General features: G+C 51.9%; 7 protein-coding genes across 7 annotated transcripts; 4 read left to right on the top strand and 3 right to left on the bottom strand.

The window, feature by feature from the left end:
* Positions 1 to 79: 79 nt before the first annotated feature.
* On the top strand, positions 80 to 2,336 carry N7539_000274 (alpha-actinin, sarcomeric (f-actin cross linking protein); the record flags this gene model as incomplete). The annotated part of the gene is made up of 4 exons (XM_056929878.1): positions 80 to 135; positions 263 to 329; positions 465 to 2,072; positions 2,148 to 2,336. 4 exons carry the CDS (start codon positions 80 to 82, stop codon positions 2,334 to 2,336), a joined length of 1,920 nt encoding a protein of 639 aa, XP_056794171.1.
* Positions 2,337 to 3,204: 868 nt separating this feature from the next.
* Positions 3,205 to 4,699, top strand: N7539_000273 (putative RNA binding protein; the record flags this gene model as incomplete). The annotated part of the gene is made up of 6 exons (XM_056929877.1): positions 3,205 to 3,291; positions 3,604 to 3,635; positions 3,708 to 3,745; positions 3,804 to 3,852; positions 3,912 to 3,981; positions 4,043 to 4,699. The coding sequence occupies 6 exons, from the start codon at positions 3,205 to 3,207 to the stop codon at positions 4,697 to 4,699; spliced, it is 933 nt and encodes a 310-aa protein (XP_056794170.1).
* A 686-nt stretch (positions 4,700 to 5,385) lies between these two features.
* On the bottom strand, positions 5,386 to 6,710 carry N7539_000272 (WD40 repeat domain-containing protein; the record flags this gene model as incomplete). Its single annotated transcript, XM_056929876.1, has 5 exons — positions 5,386 to 5,522; positions 5,598 to 6,334; positions 6,409 to 6,448; positions 6,527 to 6,640; positions 6,701 to 6,710. The coding sequence occupies 5 exons, from the start codon at positions 6,708 to 6,710 to the stop codon at positions 5,386 to 5,388; spliced, it is 1,038 nt and encodes a 345-aa protein (XP_056794169.1).
* A 1,424-nt stretch (positions 6,711 to 8,134) lies between these two features.
* Positions 8,135 to 10,657, top strand: N7539_000271 (WD repeat PLAP family protein; the record flags this gene model as incomplete). The annotated part of the gene is made up of 3 exons (XM_056929875.1): positions 8,135 to 8,182; positions 8,275 to 8,728; positions 8,793 to 10,657. The coding sequence occupies 3 exons, from the start codon at positions 8,135 to 8,137 to the stop codon at positions 10,655 to 10,657; spliced, it is 2,367 nt and encodes a 788-aa protein (XP_056794168.1).
* Positions 10,658 to 10,998: 341 nt separating this feature from the next.
* On the bottom strand, positions 10,999 to 12,198 carry N7539_000270 (putative zinc-containing alcohol dehydrogenase; the record flags this gene model as incomplete). Its single annotated transcript, XM_056929874.1, has 4 exons — positions 10,999 to 11,111; positions 11,170 to 11,265; positions 11,338 to 11,359; positions 11,425 to 12,198. The coding sequence occupies 4 exons, from the start codon at positions 12,196 to 12,198 to the stop codon at positions 10,999 to 11,001; spliced, it is 1,005 nt and encodes a 334-aa protein (XP_056794167.1).
* A 1,351-nt stretch (positions 12,199 to 13,549) lies between these two features.
* N7539_000269 (NADHX epimerase) lies at positions 13,550 to 14,503 on the bottom strand (the record flags this gene model as incomplete). The annotated part of the gene is made up of 4 exons (XM_056929873.1): positions 13,550 to 14,011; positions 14,078 to 14,172; positions 14,248 to 14,313; positions 14,377 to 14,503. 4 exons carry the CDS (start codon positions 14,501 to 14,503, stop codon positions 13,550 to 13,552), a joined length of 750 nt encoding a protein of 249 aa, XP_056794166.1.
* A 474-nt stretch (positions 14,504 to 14,977) lies between these two features.
* On the top strand, positions 14,978 to 15,608 carry N7539_000268 (mitochondrial 37S ribosomal protein bS16m; the record flags this gene model as incomplete). The annotated part of the gene is made up of 3 exons (XM_056929872.1): positions 14,978 to 15,054; positions 15,224 to 15,416; positions 15,564 to 15,608. The coding sequence occupies 3 exons, from the start codon at positions 14,978 to 14,980 to the stop codon at positions 15,606 to 15,608; spliced, it is 315 nt and encodes a 104-aa protein (XP_056794165.1).
* Positions 15,609 to 18,225: the final 2,617 nt, after the last annotated feature.

Below are 18,225 nucleotides of genomic sequence, written 5' to 3'. Positions count from 1 at the left end.
TCACCCTTGTTCACGACCACAAGCCCTGCTACTTCCACCTCCGCCAATCGGCTTGGGCATGTCTTGGCCCTAATTAACAATGTTGACGGTCGAGAAGCAGTGGGTGAATGTGCAGCAGAAGACTTTCACCAAGTGGTACGTTGGCTGTCATCCCCTCCCTCGATCAGCTCTACTTGCTCCCCTTTCCCCCTCTTCTCCCCGCTGCCTGCTGGTCGGCTCTTCCCCCAGTCAAAGGGCGCAGTCCCGCTCACAGAGGTGCCAGGCTCAATGACAAGCTCAAGGCCCGCTTACTGGCGATCGAAGATCTGGTGAAAGATCTCTCGGATGGTGTAAGTCTTTCGACCCTTACTGCTTTCGTGCCCTTGATGCGGCATCGGTGACGACCGACTTCCGTGGCGGAAGCGGAGTATGTCGGTCTGGAGCCGTCACTGACCTGTCTTACTTTCCTTGACGGGGTGATATAGGTCATTCTCATCCATCTGCTCGAAATTCTCGGCAATGAATCCCTCGGTCGTTATGCCTCGAAACCCAAGCTGCGAGTGCAGAAATTCGAAAATGTGAACAAGAGTCTGGACTTCATCCGGGGGCGCCGGATCCAGATGACCAATATCGGCGCAGAGGATATCGTGGACGGCAACCGTAAGATCATTCTGGGTCTCATCTGGACTCTCATTTTGCGGTTCACCATCAGCGACATCAATCAAGAGGGCATGACCGCAAAGGAAGGTCTCCTGCTTTGGTGCCAACGCAAGACGGCTTGTTACGAGGACGTCGAAATCCGCGATTTCTCCACTAGCTGGAACGATGGTCTGGCATTCTGTGCTCTGCTGGATATTCACCGACCCGATCTGATCGACTACGATGCATTGGACAAGAACGACCATCGCGGAAACATGAAGCTGGCGTTCGAGATCGCTTCCAATGAGATTGGAATCCCGGACCTGCTGGACGTGGACGACGTCTGCGATGTGCCGCGGCCAGATGAGCGATCCTTGATGACCTACATTGCCTACTGGTTCCATGCCTTCTCGCAACTGGAGCGCGTCGAAAACGCCGGTCGTCGGGTTGAGAAGTTCGTCAACAACATGCACGGCGCATGGGATATGCAGTCAGGGTACGAGCGTCGAATGCGGGAACTCTTGCGAGCGATTCGCGCGCAGAGAGAGTCATGGAAGAATTCATCCTTTGAGGGCACGTACAAGGATGTGAAGGAACAGGCCCATCAGTTTTCGCTCTATAAACGTCATGAGAAGCGACAATGGGTCGCCGAAAAGTCAGACCTTGCTGCGCTGTTGGGCAATATAAAAACGAAGCTGGGCACGTATCGCCTGCGCTCTTACGAGCCACCACAAGAATTGAGCACCCAAGCGTGTGATCAAGAGTGGGAAAGTCTCACACGAGACGAACATCAACGAAGCCAGTTGATCAACGAGACTATTCGAGACATCAAGAATGCGCTCCGGAGATCCTTCGCGGACAAAGCCAACGACTTTGCGCTGACCCTCAAAACCCTCTCCCTGGCCATTTCGGGACTAGATGGAGAGGTCGAGGATCAACTCGATCATGTCAAAAGGCTGAATGATAATCTCCCACCGCTCGATGCCTTCCTCGACACAATCGCCGAGCTGGACGAGCAATGTGCCGAGGCCAATATCGAAGAGAACGACTTCACCACATACACGCTTGATGAGTTGTCATATGAGCTCAGTCTTGTTAGATCGAGTATCTCGAAGAAGCTCGCCTTTTTGGAGAATCAGATGGTGGCTCGTAATATGACCAATCTCACTCCTATTCAGCTGGAAGAATTCGAGTCTGTCTTCCGCCATTTCGACCGCGACTCTTCGAACACGTTGCAAGAGCTCGAGTTTTCCGCGGCGCTGGCCAGTCTGGGACTGGTCTATGATGAGCAGGAGATGCATGAGGTGTATGTGGAAGTTTGCGGCGCTGAGCGTTTGACTCAAAATGCTGGTGTGAGTTTCGAGCAATTTATTCGATTCATGGTCAGCGTCACCGAGGATCAGAACACCGCAGAGCAAGTGTTCCAAAGTTTCAAGGAGGTTGCCGACGGAAAGGTTAGTAGTCCCAAAGACCACTCAGATCTGCTTCTTTTTTGGCCTAGGGCTCGTCCAGCTGACTTGATTTTATAGCCGTATGTCACCGAGCTAGACCTCCGCCACTCCTTGATTCCAGATGAAGTAATTGAGCATTTGGTCAAGACAATGCCCCCGCACGAGGGCCCCGATCTATTGGAAGACCGTGATCTGCCCAAGTTTGACTACATCAGTTTCATGAACCGGATGATCGAGGAACAAAAGAGTACAGGTGGGGAGAAATAATCCCTTAAGATGTAGGGCTGCCCTTGGGATACTTTGTGACTTGATACCGCTGACCGGAGGATGACTTCCTTGTCACTATCACAACAACGATAGCAACTAGGAGAGTGGCAAGATTCTCAATCGCAGACTGGTGTCTGCTCGTTTATTCCCGTTGAAATACCAGCATGCATTGTGGGGTTTGGCGGTTGCTTTTGTTTTATTTGGGTATGGGTGCTTTTCTACGAGTAGGTTGGATGGATCGTGTCGTATTAGGATACCATTGAATCAAGTTTGTACCACTCATCATTTCATCAGTCTAACGCCTAGCAAACCTACCTAGGTATCCATGACTGGCAATCCTGGTTTAGCTGAGCTGAAGCCAGAGTTCTCTTTCAGCTTCCTCTAGGTCCATGTCCATCTTGATTGAGTCATGCGACAGACTAGTAAAACAATGAAACATGCATATCTCAGAAATGTTCGGACACCATCACAGAGCTTTAGGCATCTTGCCTCGAAAATTACTTGCCTACACGGCACGGAATTCGCGATACTGGTGATATCACGTGACGACCCCAGCACCCACGGCTCCGGAGAAGGAGCCGCAATCACTGACCAGGAGACCCAAACAGTGATTCGATCCACTTTATCGGCTCTCAACTTCACATCTGACTCTCACTTTGAACACCTTTTTTATTTCAGAGCTCTACAAGTACAGACAACATCCGCTCTGATCACTCACTTGACCACCCTCTCTCAGTTTCTCAATCCTTGACATCTGTCACGATGGACCGCAGCTTAGATGAGATTATCGCGGAAGACACATCGGTTAGGAACTCACTTCGTCTCTTCGAATTTCGATTGACCCAGCAGACGCTAATGGATTGGACTTATGCAGCGAAAGCAGAGCCGACCCTCTGGAAACCGTCGAAACCCACCACAGAACCGCCGCCGCGGAGACCGCGATGCCGTTAGAAAGGTATCTCACCATCCTGGCCGCCAAATCCAGGCCAAGAAACAACCCAGACCGTGGATGCACACTTTCTGTTCTGCGCATTTCTGGGGACACAATTGACTGACTTGTAATGAGACAGGTCCGCCCTCCTCCTCCTGTTTCGATTCTCTCTTGCGCTACATTCAAGAACGACGTTATGCCACTCTGCCGTTGAGAAGTTTGGGCTTTCGTCTAAAATCCGGGTCCGCCAGCGGAGACTTGGATTGCAACTTGTTACCTCAGCTTTCTACCATGACTTGGAGCTAACCTCTGACCTCACTCGATCGACTGGAATAGCCTTACTCCCAAGAACGTGTGGATCTGAACTCGTTAGTGTGACCCTCTTCATGGCGGCTCGCCTGGAATCCATACTCAAGTGCTGACTGGTCTCTTGTTTGCAGGGACTGGGTACACGACAAATATGACGACGATCGCGATGGTAGGTCTTTGTCCTCAATCAGAATGACCTCCTTGTTCTTCTTCTGACTCAATCTCAGCACGTGGATCTCGTGGTGGACGCCGTCGCCGTTCAAACTCCCCTGACCGGTATGATTTGTATCGCCATTGCTTGTCAAGGAGGTTGCACATACTAACATTGTCGACAGCAGTGGCCGAGCTCTGACCAAGGTCCGTGTAGAGAACCTGCACTATGACATTACCGAAGGCGATCTGGAGGTCAGCCGCTTGTCCCTCCCATTGACCAGCAATGAACATTAATCCTAACCTTTCATCACAGGACCTTTTTACACGTATTGGACCTGTCATCGACCTTACCCTCGTCTACGACCGTGCAGGCCGCTCTGAGGGTGTCGCCTATGTCACTTACCAACGCTTGAGCGACGCTCATGAGTCCATCCGCGAATTCGACGGTGCCAACGCCAAGGGACAGCCCATCCGTCTAAGCCTGGTTCCTGGTCGCCGTGAGCGAAACCCTGACCGTAACACTTTGTTTGAACGTGTGGAGCGTCCAGGCCGCAGCTCACGCAGTCTGAGCCCAGGAGCTGGTGGGGAGGGTTCTCGCCGCAGCCGTCGCAGCGACGTTTCTAAGCCTGCTCCGGACGGCATCGACCGCTACGTGCCCGGTTCGCGCCAGCGCTCGCCCCGTCGTGGCGGTGGAGGTGCCGGTGGTGCCGGTGGAGGTCGTCGTAATGGACGTGACGGTCGCGATGGCCGAGACAATCGCGGTCGTGGTGAACGCACAGCTCGAGATGGTCGCCCCCGCAAGACGCAAGAAGAGCTGGACCAGGAAATGGACGACTACTGGGGTGGAAACAACGCAACTACTGAAGCCGCCGACAAGCAGCCCGAACAAGCTGAATCTGCTGCTCCCGCCGCTGTGGCTGCGCCCGTCGTAACTGCAGCTGCAGACGACGACATCGACATGATTGAGTAGATACGGCGTCCCATTGTGGGCAGAGGTGAAGAGAAGGCTGGCACTTTTGATCTCATATTCGGTTCTCGGCATTGATTTTGAAGTTTACGGACAAAATTGGCTTCTTGATACCACTGAAAGTGAGGAAGACGTGTATTTCTAGCATTCCAAGATTACGTACCAAATATCAGCCAATGTTCTGCTCATACATCATGCGGCTTGCTGGTAGAACTATTTGGATCTTCTTGATATCACACCGTGGATATGGTACGGATTGGAGACAAATAGTGTACATGTGTGAGTTTGACTTTAACCAGACTGTAAGTGGTCCTGAGGACAAACCCCCGGGCTTCCATTCGCAAACTAATGCTGATATTATCAAAGTTATTTCAGGGGTACTGGAGATGGGTGTCCTTAGGTTGTCCACCTCGCTAGGACCGAAAAGGTAAGGTCAGATTATTTATTTATTACGGGGGTCGTTTCTGCCCTTCGCCTTCATCAATGCGTTTTTCGACAGTGAAACCAATTGTTGGGCGGAGAGTAGTGATAACACTGATATTCCATGTGAGGCAGTCAATCCGACAGCTGCAACTGGCGCATGCAGACCCCAAAGGAAATAAAAGTCTGTCCCGGCACATCAATCAGGTCACGACTTCAAAATCACATGGATCTCTCTTGGTGTCCCGGGGGAGTGTTTATTTCGAAATTCAACGCCACAGCCCATAGGATTCGCGGCATGCTTTCCACAGCTTGACGGTGCCGTCTTCGCTACCGGTGCCGTACAATTTTCCATCTGGAGAGAAGCTAACAGACCAGATGGGGCCATGGTGTCCTTTTTGCACATCTGTGTTTCATCATGCGTTAGTCGAGCAAGATGGGCCTCGCGGTGCTATGAAGGAAAAGTCCCGGATCCACTTACCCAGTTCTTCGTTAGTGTGCAAGTCGTAGACTCGTGCCCATGTATCGTTCGCGCTTCCAGTCACCAGACGGCCAGAGTCGCTGTTCACGGCCGCACTGGCAACATCGTACCCGAAGTCAATTTTTTTAAGAAGTCGACCCGGCTGAACGCTGTCGAAGAGATAGACGCTCTTTCCGGCAGCGACAGTCAGAAGACCAGGATCGTTTGGCCGCGTCGCAAGGTTATTCAGCTCGCAGGATCCGATGGGCCCATCAACGGTGTACTCCTTGACGGGATGTCTGGAGCGAAGATCCCACCAGCGAATCTTACGATCCTCTGCGGCGGTCGTAACAATGTTGTAATCCTGGTTCCAGACGATAGACTTGATGGTACCACCGTGAACACCAGGACCAATCTCATAGCTGGTCACATCGGCGCCGCTCTGCACAGGGCTGCCGTTGCCGCTGGGAGTTGGCAGCGGAGGCGAGGACCCGTTGCTGCTGGTACCACCTCGGGTCAAGTCGAAGATGCGCAATTTCTTCTCAGCACCGCCGGTGGCGAGAACTTGCGGGTTGGCCTGGATGGGGAAAGCAATGGCGCGTACAATGTGCGCATGCTGAAGAGTGTGCAGACACTCGCCTGAGTAGGTGTCCCAGACCTTGGCAGAGAAGTCTGCAGCTGCGGTGGCGGCAATTGCAGCATCACTGGAGAGTCGTGCTTGCCAGACAGCACCCTTATGGCCTAGAAATGTGCCAATCCTTGCTCGGTCAGTCTGTTAGTGATGTCTTCCTTACCCAAAGAGACAAGTAACGGACTAGAAAGAAGCACATACCAGTCACCCGTGATACCATCCCGGAGCATGGGGTTGTTGTCTAAAGATAGGGTTTATCAGACTTGATGCTTTTGTCTACTGTGACATGCCAGATTGCGTGAAGTAGAACCGAGCTTACCTTTGCAAGCTGAGATAAGGTAGAATTGATCATCCTCGACCGTCGAGGAAAAGCTCAAATGGGTCACCGGACGTGAGTGCCCGTGGCAAGTTAGAGGGACAACTTTGGGTATATCTGGCTACCGTCAGTCATATTTCGCGCATACAATGCAGAACATTACAGCTTGACACTTACCGGCTGCCATGATGCAAAGATCTGGTGTATGAAATTTTTACAAACAAACAGCTCGAGAGAACCTCCAGGAATTAACGGTTTGAGTCGTCTGCTATGGATCAGAGCAAGGTGGCAGGCCAGCGAAAAGGACAGAGTCTCGAATGAAGAGGACGAGTGTCGAGCAAATCAAGATCCAAACAAGTACAACCTCCAAAGAAACTCGAACTCGTTCGATCTGTGAAAGGAGAGTGATAAAGAGATTCGTCACGGTCGTCAAGTCATGTATCCTGTCCGTCTATGGTATGGAGACGATCGAACAAGAACGACAGACCACCAGAGCCCACCGATGGAACAAGCTTCCCGAGGTTTTGGAATACTGCAAAGCCCACAAAGAGCAATCGATTCCTTTGGGCTCTGTTCAGTATCGCGCGACTGGCGGGTCACCTCATGCAGCTCGTGGCTTACCTCAGCTATGTGCGCTAGTCTACTTTGGGGCTGGATCCGCTCTGGACACGTGCTTATTGTGTCCACTGTCCACTACTGTCCAGAACTGTGCGTCCTCGTCCGATTACAGTACTACACCGATAGATCAGACTGTCCGATCTGAAACAACCAGCAAACCGAAGCATAAGGCGATATCCGCTGGTCTCACTTTACGCAAGGCTCAAACTGCATGTTGTTGTTTTCCTGAAACGGTCTCCAACTGTACATCATAGCCTCTCTTTCCTGTCCCGGCTCCCGGCTTTCCCTGAGGCCATCATCAAGAGCCACCTCAGAAATGGACCCCATTAGTAGCCTATGTAGTTCTGGGGGGAAAACCCTTGATTTGGGTAGTTGATACTGATAGGCAAGAGTCTCACAGTACGGCCTATAATTCAACGCCATCACCTACGCGCTGATTGTATCCTGTCGTCAGCAGATGGCTTCTGCCAGGGTTTCTCGAGCACGCATTTTTGCGCGGGAGTTGACCAAGATCTTTGAGAAAGCTTCGATGACGTTTCGTATAGTTCAAGCTTGCCCTTATGGGTCTCTCTTCTTTCTCTTAAAAGCGGCGCTGTAGTATATACGCTAGCTGTTATCTGGATCAGAACCGATCTCACTTTCAGAAATATATGTCGAGGTAACGTATGAAAATAGATTGACAACTATGTATCCACTTCTAAGCTGCACTACACTCAACACTGAAGTCGGAACACTTTACAGTCTACCCTCTAGTTCTAACTACAGATCACGAGGTACCCCTTTGGGCCCTTTCTATTTCTAGTAGGTTCGTCATAGCCCCACCGATCATGTGATATGATGCGTAGGCGCGGGGGCAACCCCAGAACGACTAAAGGGAAACATCGACCTTCAGCAGCTTTAGAAGTGAAGGAAGTCTGAGCCCCGGGTCACTACGGTGTGACACACTCTCTTTTCATCACTATACACTTTCTCAGGTCTGACCATACCGTTTGGATGCCGGACTTTAAGCTCTCCGCCTCCCTTGAGGGTCACGGCGATGATGTAAGTGCTGCTGCTTCTCTCCCCGCCCTTTCAGCGGACAGCTTGCTGGGCGCATGAAATTTCATATACTCACATGTCAACTTTCACTATAGGTTCGTGCCGTGGCCTTTCCAAACAAGAATGTCATTCTCTCAGCTTCCCGTGATGCAACTGTGCGACTATGGAGGTTGACCTCGTCTCTGCCCCCAACGTACGACTACACCATTGCCGCCCATGGACAAGCCTTCATTAACAGCCTTGCATACCTACCGCCGACTGCCGAGTTTCCTGAAGGTCTAGTGCTATCTGGTGGACAGGACACAATCATCGAGGCTCGACAGCCGAGCAAGTCGTCCTCGGATAATGCCGATGCTATGCTTCTGGGTCATGGGCATAATGTTTGCGCTCTAGATGTATCTCCCAATGGCGAGTACATTGTTAGTGGCAGCTGGGATTCCACAGCTCGCTTGTGGAGGGCTGGTAAATGGGAAGCCGAAACTGTGTTCGAGGGCCACCAGGGAAGCGTTTGGGCCGTGCTAGCCTACGACGAGAACACCGTCATCACTGGTACGTGAAGTTCTCTGAACTTGAAATAGAGTTTGTATTCGATCTGACTTGAACTGTCTGTTAGGGTGTGCTGATCAGATGATCCGCGTCTTCCGCACCTCTGGAGCCCTTATTGGAAGTTTTAAGAACTCAAACGACGTGGTCCGAGCCCTCTGCAAACTTCCCAACTCCCATTCCAGTGGTGCACATTTCGCCTCGGCCAGCAATGACGGTGTGATCCGACTCTACACCATACAGGGAAATCTAGTTGCCTCTTTACACGGCCATGAGAGCTTCGTGTACTCTCTTGCTGCGCTACCCTCCGGAGAGCTTGTGAGCTCAGGAGAGGACCGTACAGTGAGGATATGGCAGGGCACGGAATGTGTGCAAACCATCACGCATCCGGCGATATCAGTGTGGAGTGTTGCCGTGTGCCAGGAAACCGGAGACATTGTCAGCGGTGCGAGCGACCGTGTCACGCGTGTGTTCAGTCGAAGCTCGGATCGTCAGGCTGGCCCCGAGGTGGTTCAGCAGTTTGAACAAGCTGTTAAGGATTCAGCAATCCCAGCAGAGCAGGTTGGTAAGATCAACAAAGAGCAACTGCCGGGCCCGGAGTTTTTGAAGGAGAAAGCGGGTACAAAAGATGGTCAAGTACAGATGATCCACGAACCAAACGGGAGCGTCACCGCTCATACCTGGTCAAGTGCAACGCAGGAATGGATTGCTGTCGGAACGGTGGTGGATTCGGCAGGAAGTAGCGGCCGAAAAACCGAGTACCTTGGCCAAGACTACGACTACGTCTTTGACGTCGACATTGAAGACGGCAAGCCCCCTCTCAAGTTGCCATACAATGTGTCCCAGAATCCATACGAGGCAGCAACCAAATTCATTGGAGACAACGAGCTTCCCATGTCCTATCTCGATCAGGTCGCGAATTTCATCACTCAGAACACACAAGGTGCCACGCTTGGTCAATCGCAATCAGGGGGTGCCGACGCTTGGGGCTCAGATAGGCGATACCGACCGGGAGATGCAACTGCGCAACCCGATACCACGACCACGACAAGCTTGACGACACCTGAACAGCGTCCACGTGTGTTACCACAAAAGACGTACCTTTCAATTCGTTCTGCAAATACCAAGGTCATAGCAAAGAAGGTTCAAGAGTTAAATGACAAGCTCCTGGCCGAGGGCCAAAAGTCAGTTGCTTTGAATCCCTCTGAGGCGGAGGCAATTGTGGCTCTCTGTGGACAGCTTGACGCTTCTCAAAATAAACTTGACTCCTCTGTCGTTGAGTTTGGGCTCCCGCTGGTCTTCAATATCGCTACGACATGGCCTACTGCCAACCGGCTGCCGGGCCTTGATTTGTTGCGCTTACTTGCTGCCGCGACACCGATGACGGCAACTGCTGACTACGATGGTACGGATCTCATCACTGGTATTTTGTCAAGTGAGGTCTTCGATGCCCCTCTCAATGTCAACAATGCGATGTTGTGCGTTCGAACCTTTGCCAACTTGTTCGAGACCGAAGCAGGCCGCGATCTCGCTATTCGCAATTTCGAGGGGCTTTTGACAGGTGTGAAATCAGCGCTTGCTAACTTGGGATCCGCATCAAATCGCAATCTGACTATTGCTGTCACTACCCTTTACATCAACTTTGCTGTTTACTTCACTTCTGAAGGCCGCTCGAAGTCTCCTGGAGCTGCGGAGCAGGGTCTGGTGTTATTAGACGAACTGACTAAGATTCTGACCAAGGAGAAGGATTCAGAAGCGGTTTACAGAGGTCTTGTCGCGCTTGGCACTCTGATCGTAGCCATGGGGCCTGAGATCAAAGCCGCTGCGAAGGAGATCTATGAAGTCGAGAGTTTGATGAGCCGCATCTCGTCTTCTGGGTCTGGAAAGGAACCGCGTATTGCGGGCGTGATTGGAGAAATCAGGGTTGCGCTTTGATGGTGCATTTTCCGTTTTAAAACCAGAGCATTAGATATCAATCGATTCAAGCGTCCATACATGTCACCTTCAATTGCAATTCAATTCATGGACTCATCGGAACTATATCGCTCTCGCCATTCGCTCGCGCGGCTATGCTCCAACCTACACCTGCAACCTTAATCCGTCCGATAACCGGGCATAATTTCACGCGTGCCGTGGACAAAGCCTACCTGAGTATGCGTCCGCGCCGATGCTTCAAAATCGATCGTCTGATGACAGAAGTCAGGTGACAATGGGCTTTGATCGCATCACATATCCTCAATCAATGAGAGGTACAACACGGATAGCAGAGCCCCCCCTCACGATCCATTCATGAATATTTCTTCCAGATTGACGACCACCTTAAGTGCACCATGCTTCGAGGGAGACCCGAACGCTTCATAAGCCCCGTGTATGTTATCGAACGGGAAGCCTGGACCACGTTAGCGGATTCAGAAAGAGTCGGAAATCCTCGACATGAGCAGACGTACTGTGCGAGACGAGAAAACTGGGATCAATACCCTCCACCTCGACCAGCTTGAGCAGATCCGGGGTGCTCACAGCATCAACAAGTCTTGTCCTCAGGCCTACCAGATCGGTGAACGATTAGCGACGACAACCATTTGGAGGGCAAAGGCAGTAATGTGCTCAACGCATACAGATGTTCCGATTCCACAGCTTCTCCAGATGAAGTTCGCAAGATTCGCCAAAGACCCCGAGACTGGCGATGGTTCCCCCGGGCCTACCAGGGCCTGTGCGATCTTGAAAGAATCGACAGTACCCACTGCCTCGATCACCACATCGAACCCCCTCTCCTTGGTCACTCTGAGAGCCGAAGATACAACTGCATCCTGGCCATCAAGGACGCTGAATGCATGATTGGCTCCCATTGAGTGGGCCGTCTCAAGCCTGGACGGTCCTCTCCCAATCACCACCGTCATTGACGGACCAAACAGTCTCTGAGCCATCTGAAGAATCATCAACCCAATCGGACCAGTGCCAATGATTGCAACGGTGGACCCAGCCTTGATCTCACCGTTCAAAATCCCACACTCGTACGAGGTCGGGACTGTATCGGACAGAGTGACAGCGACTTTGGAATCGACACTATCCGGCAGCGCATGCAGCGAGAATGCAGCGTGTGGGATGCGGACGTATTCGGCCTGGGTACCGTCAATCGTGTGGCCAAGAATCCAGCCGCCGGACTCGCACTTTGAGGGCATTTTCTTGCGGCAGTAGTCACACGTCCCGCACGAGGTGATACAGGAGATGAGTACCCGCTGGCCGACAGTGAAGTTTGTCACTGCGGCGCCAATGGAGTCAACGATGCCAACGCCTTCGTGGCCGAGGATCTGACCTGGTGTGCAGGTCGGGACGTCGCCTTGCAGGATATGTAGGTCGGTCCCGCATATAGTTGTGTGGAGGACCTTGACGACGGCATCGGTGGGCGCTAGAATGGCTGGCTTGGGACGATCTTCGACTGAGATGTTTCGGTCACCTGTGTAAATGACGGCTTTCATGATTGCGATGTTCTCTTGCGAAAGTCTTCTAAATGAATGTGCCTGGTCTTATGAAGAAAAGAGCAAAAGATCGACTGTGAGTGATGGAATATGGCGATAACAGAGCACACGGCTAAGTTGGAAGGTCTGTGTCTAGCTTACCTACTTGTGAAGCAGTCGTCTTCGACGAAAATGACGACTGAGATGTTAACGCATCGTAATTTTGAAGGGCCGCCACCACGACCTTATATAGTCTGACTGGAGTCCAGTTGAGGAACCTTCGACCGACAAAAGGCGTATTTCACGGCGATGCCGAAAGCCTCTATCGTTGCTATCTCTCTCTAGGTATGCGTGAATACGAACTACCACAAAGCCCCTCGATCATTTTGGAAAAGCCCGAGAAGCCTCACATGCAGTTGGCGCTAAAACAAAAATACCCCCTCCCAACCAGGACCCAGTGGTCTTGATCGGTCCAACGACGGTCCCCTTTGAGAGAAGTCCGGAACATGCGATTCAGCTAAGATAAAATTCATTCAATATTAGCAAATGGCGATTTTCCATCTACGCAATTTAGCATGGGCATCTCTCCCAAGAGTAGTATATGCAGAGTGTTCACTATTCAGTGTAGTCCACTCGAAGCGAAGGCCGAAAAGTGGAGTGAAACAAGTAGTTGTTCAGGCAGCCACCAACAACACACTTACTCAGCCGACTTCCATACTCCGCACTGCATTTTGTATGCCCATGAAACACTATTTCTCAAGATATAGGTTTGGGCGCAACTGCAGATCTTCAGCTGGGCGTGAACTTCGAGCCATCATCGTGATCATCTGCTCGGCGACGCTTCAAGATCGGAACTAACGTGAATACCCAATTATTGTCTCACCAGACGTCCCTTCGACTTAATTAGCGTCCTGTCGGATCAGGCTGAGTTGTCCCGTCTCATCATACTTCAGCCGGGCTCTGGTGAAGCCAGCTTACAATGTGAAGTACCTTTCAAGGCCCCCTCCCCCCTCATCTTTCCTATCGAACCCCACGCGCTTGTGCCACTGGTGGGAATACACACAATTCCGTCGACCATGTCCTTTTTGCAGTCACAGTGGGGCTTCAGGGCATCGATTTCGAGAAGTCGATTTGGTTTGGCCCCGACTCGCGGTGTGCGCGCTTGCAAGTCACTCGGTAGGTCATACACGGCTGGTAAGAGCTGCAAGCGCCAGCGCAGACGAATTGACTACGTCCAGACGGACATCTACTGCTTGTGAGGCCCAGCGGCCGAGAACCACGGGAAACTTCACATTGATTATGTATTGGTCGCATTGCACTGTTGAGATTCACCTGCAATACACTCGACACCAACTGTTCGAGATGTCACTGGTCAATATTTCGACTCCTCTTTAGGGGCATATCGGAACTCGCCGTCCCCGTCCTTGAAGACCTCGACCACCTGGTCGATACCTTGATAGTCAGGGCACACCAAGCCATACTTCTCAGCGATGGACGTTGTCAGGAATCGGCCACCGATAAAGTGTCTGCCTTGATAGTATTTCACGCAAGGCTTGGGTGCAGTCAGACTAATCAACGCCTGTGGCATGAATTTTGCGCCAGGTCCAGACGAAGGAGGTCCGGAATTGATGTCCCAAGAGCTGGGAGCGTCTACGCTGAGGACCGGAATCTTCGCATTCTCGATCTGCGAGATGATCGATCCGAAAGGATCGCGTAAGGGTCCACCAAATGAGAACCCGAAGATGGCGTCAATCAATAGGTCGGATTGGGACAACCCCGAGGTTAGATCATCTGTGAACGGTACTGACAGATTCTGAAGTTGGGTTTTGAGCCGCTTCAATATTCAGATATGGTCAGATGATGAAATACTGCTCAGATCTCTGATATCGATTACGCTTACCTGGTACAGCTCGTTCTTCCCTTCTTTGGGGTAGTAAATGGTGGGCTCATAGCCATAGTGCTTGAGGTGTCGAGCTGCCACGAGACCGTCTCCGCCTGTTTGGGATTTAGCCAGATCTTCTCAAATACTGAGATCACTGCATTTCTTGGTTGGAATACTGGTCGGCGTACCGTTGTTTCCTGGTCCACATACGACCAGGACTCTCTTTCCCTGACTCAAAGGGTGCATTCTCCACACTAAATCATCGTGTCAATGATATGCTCTCTGCAGAAAGCAAGGGTACAATTAACATCGATTACCTGCTTGTGAGACTGAAAGACCCGCCAGCTCCATGAGCTGGTCGAGAGACCATCCGCCAACGTTGACGTCCATGAGATCTTTGTCAAGAGACGCTGCATCTTTGGCAGAAAGAGCCTGGATTGTCATATGTCTGATCAGAAAACTGTCACTAAAAATACCCAATTCAAAGGCGCAATTTCGTACTTTTAAAGACATTCTGGCAATTCTGTTGTATCGAATGGCGGTGGAAAGCTGGAAGTGTGGAACCCGGAAGTGTCTGGTTTTGATAGAACGGAACATGCAATGTGTTAGGTGAAATACAAAGGCCCTGAAGCCTTTCTGTACTCTGAGTCGGTTTCTCACAAGGAGTTTTGTACGATTCAAAATACCAATGCAAGCGGTTGTTAGAAGACAGAAAGTTGTTGGCCAACGGACTTGGAGCATCAACTATACAGACCCATTGCATCATGCCCCCGCTGACACTAAGCCGGAACAAGGTGGTTCCGGAACAACCGTTCTGCCGGGTGACTCGTGAACTTTTGCGGAGCAACGCCAGGGATCTCGAAAAGCAAGACGACGACGCCCTCGGTCTAACACAGGTTACTCGCCTTTCGCGACAAGATGGTTCTCCGAATTCGCCTGGCGCGCTTTGGCAACAAGCACACGCCGTTCTACAACATTGTGGTCGCACAAGCTCGGTACGTGGCTACACTCTTCGTTTTACCTGACCCGCTCTGTCCCCGATCTCCGCTTGAATGCTGGCATGATCGAGTGCGATTACACTCGCGCTGTGTTCAATGTCAATTCGAGGTTTTCTGCATTTTGAGTGATGTGAAGATCCACAAGTGCTAATTGAATGCTCCCCAGATCTGCCCGAGGTGCGAAACCACTCGAAGTTATTGGCACATACAACCCCATCCCCAAGCGGCCCACGAATCTGTACGACGAGAATGCGCAAGCTCGTCCTTATAAGGAGGTTGCGCTGGACCGAGCACGCGCTCAGTACTGGCTCGGTGTCGGCGCCCAGCCCAGTGATCCTGTTTGGAAGCTGATGACCATGGTAAGTGGGAATTGCTGGATGGGTTTGATACCACATGGATATCTGGGCAGATGAACGAGGAATCTGGTGTTGCGCTTGCTACAATTTCTCTGGAACTTTGCGCGACGTTTATGCCGGGCAGCCTTGCTAATCGCTCGCGAAACTTAGGCTGGTCTCGTCGAACCGAAGCCCACCACTTTCCACAGGGCGTGAGCATCACGATTCCCTCGATGCGCATCGTCCACCTTGAAGAATCTAGAGTCGCGCACTCCTTTCGACATTACCGGGTTGCAGGCTCTGCGTACACGCGGCAGCTAGCAGACCATCTCAACGGTCGACCCCTGTGAGACACGACGAACTCCAAAGGGAACGACCGACCTTTTCCTGTTTTTACTCGATACAATTGATCTTACGGCATTGATGGCGTTTATTGCGACTTGGGACTGTTTCCCGAGGAGGGCCCTCGATTTGAGTCTGGTGTAACTGCAAGCTTTGTATTGACAGTGCCCTGCCATCATGTACATTATGTGAAGAAATGTATCGTCGCCGGCGTGTTGAGCTGGCTCCTGCGGTCTCTGGTTTACACGTCGCTCGGGCACATTTTTCTGAAACCCTGAATCTCCCGTGTTCCACATCCTTGGTCCGGACGTAACAGTCTATCAGATGGTCACTCGGGGAGGGGGGACCCTGCAGATCTGAACCATCTACCCGGGTAGGCTCAGATTACCAGTCCGCCCTCCCGTGAGGACTGACGCTGTACACGTCGCGCCCGGCGGTTAAGCTTTTGACACGCGCGATCGTGTAGCAGCAAAGTCAATCTTCAATTGCGCATTGGGTGCATTCATATTCCACCTAGCAGCTGTGCAACGCTTAATGAGAATGCCCTGGCGAGGGGGTGTCAACAAATGTGTGTATCGCACAGTGCACACCGGCCCTGAGACGGGGGTGCGACGTCACTGTTCCTCGGTGCGCCGTCTTGAATGGGCGGCTTCATCTCGGAGCAACGTTCCTGACCAGTAGTGACTTTTCCAACTGTACTGCTTGGGTGATTGCTATGGCCCAACTCCCGAGCGTTTTCCCTTTATCGGACCCGCTAGGCTGACGCGCCTGTGACTGGGACTGTAACGAACAGGGAACAGTAACACTAACGGAGTAACCGTAGACGCCAGACGGTAGTTACAGTACCGCAATAGCAACTGCCAACTAGTAGTAATCTAGTAGTCCAAGTCGAGTAACTTGGACTTGGTCGTGATTCTAGTGAATCCTCTCCAGGCACCACTGCTGGAAACAGACCCGGCGACCGTGACTAGACCTGATCGGGAACCAAATGGTCCCCCGAAGACACTTTCATCGCGTCGCCGTTGGGGCCACGGCCCAACCAGCGACCCGCACCGCCCCCCAGCAACCGTCGATAAGCCCAAGCCATCGCTGTGCGGCCAGCCAATCCACTGCCGGAAGTGGGGCCGAATCCGTGGCAATTGGTCAGCCGCCCAGCAGGATCGCTTGTCTTTTGAGTTTGAATCGCCCACGGATGAGGTGATTTGGGGGACAAGCGGAGCTTTTGGGGGGGGGGGGAGTTGTCAACTTGAACCCGGACTACTGCTATCTCCATTGTACGAGACCGAGACGAGACCGAGGAGTGGGACCGGGCTGGGTTGATGTTTGTTTGGGAGGGTGAGCATCTCACGATGAGGATCAAGGGGAGTGGTATTGACGAAGACTGATCAAGACTGACAACCTCAGCCGTCAGGGTGCAGATGCGGTTCCCGATGCGCGATCACATGTCTGGTCGCAGGGACAGGAACAATGGCCGGTGTCACGATCATGTGCGGCCGTCTGAGGACTCCTTTAGGCATCTAAGAGATATCCTGTAAAACTCAGCGCCGACAAAGAGTGTTGACGCTTCAGAGTTGGTATTTCACAAGACCGATCCTAATGAGCAGCATCGCCGCTCTCTCTCTCTCTCTCTCTCTCTCTCTCTTACACACACATACACACACTATCTCTGTTCGACCCCTCTGCATTGCGGGATTGCGCATATCATAAGCCATGATGCCACTCGAGGACCAGCCCTAATGACATAGACGGCGCTGCAGCAACGATCATGCTAATGGTTATCCGACTCGAATAGATTGTACTTGTGCTCCGTCTGGCGATATCCCTCTGAGACAATCTACTGTGAGATCAAGTATCTGGGTTCGAGTCAGATTCGCCATCTCAGATATTGCGCATTCCGTACATGATCATAGATGCCGCCCACTACACACTACTACACAGTACACACTTGCACAGTATAGTTATACTCATTACATAGTTACTGTAGTACATAGTACTACAAAGTATGTAGTACATACTACATACTACATAGTTACCACATCCAGTACTCCTGCCTACTACCACCAGTCTACCACCACTGCTGAACGCACTCTAGCCCCTCCAGCTAGGAAGTACCTAGTACTACCTACTTGTATCTTTTTCCCAGGTACCGAGGGCTCCTAGCCTGATTCGGGGACTAGGATGCATGGCTCAAGTACGCCGGCACTCCCATGCTGCCGAGATCTCACTAGTTGGCTCGGCGCAGCAGGATACAAGCGCGAACATGCTGGAGCCGGCTACGTGTATGCCGCGTGAGAGAGCTGCACAGTCGACGAGTAGTGTATTGTTGCGGCACGGTAGTGGACAGGAATCTCTTGCAGCGAGCCTGGACTCGGACTCTACAGCCTGCTGTTCACTGCTCATTGCCTATGGCTCATTGCGCCTGGTCCGATCTACCAACGTTATCGTAGGTGCGGCTTGGTGTTAGTCCATCATGACTGGACCAGATCACGAC

The sequence above is a fragment of the Penicillium diatomitis genome, assembly GCF_028827545.1.
Source record: "Penicillium diatomitis strain IBT 30728 chromosome Unknown utg000001l_segment0_segment0, whole genome shotgun sequence".
Lineage (NCBI taxonomy): Eukaryota > Fungi > Ascomycota > Eurotiomycetes > Eurotiales > Aspergillaceae > Penicillium > Penicillium diatomitis.
This window is presented reverse-complemented; position numbering and strand designations above follow the sequence as displayed.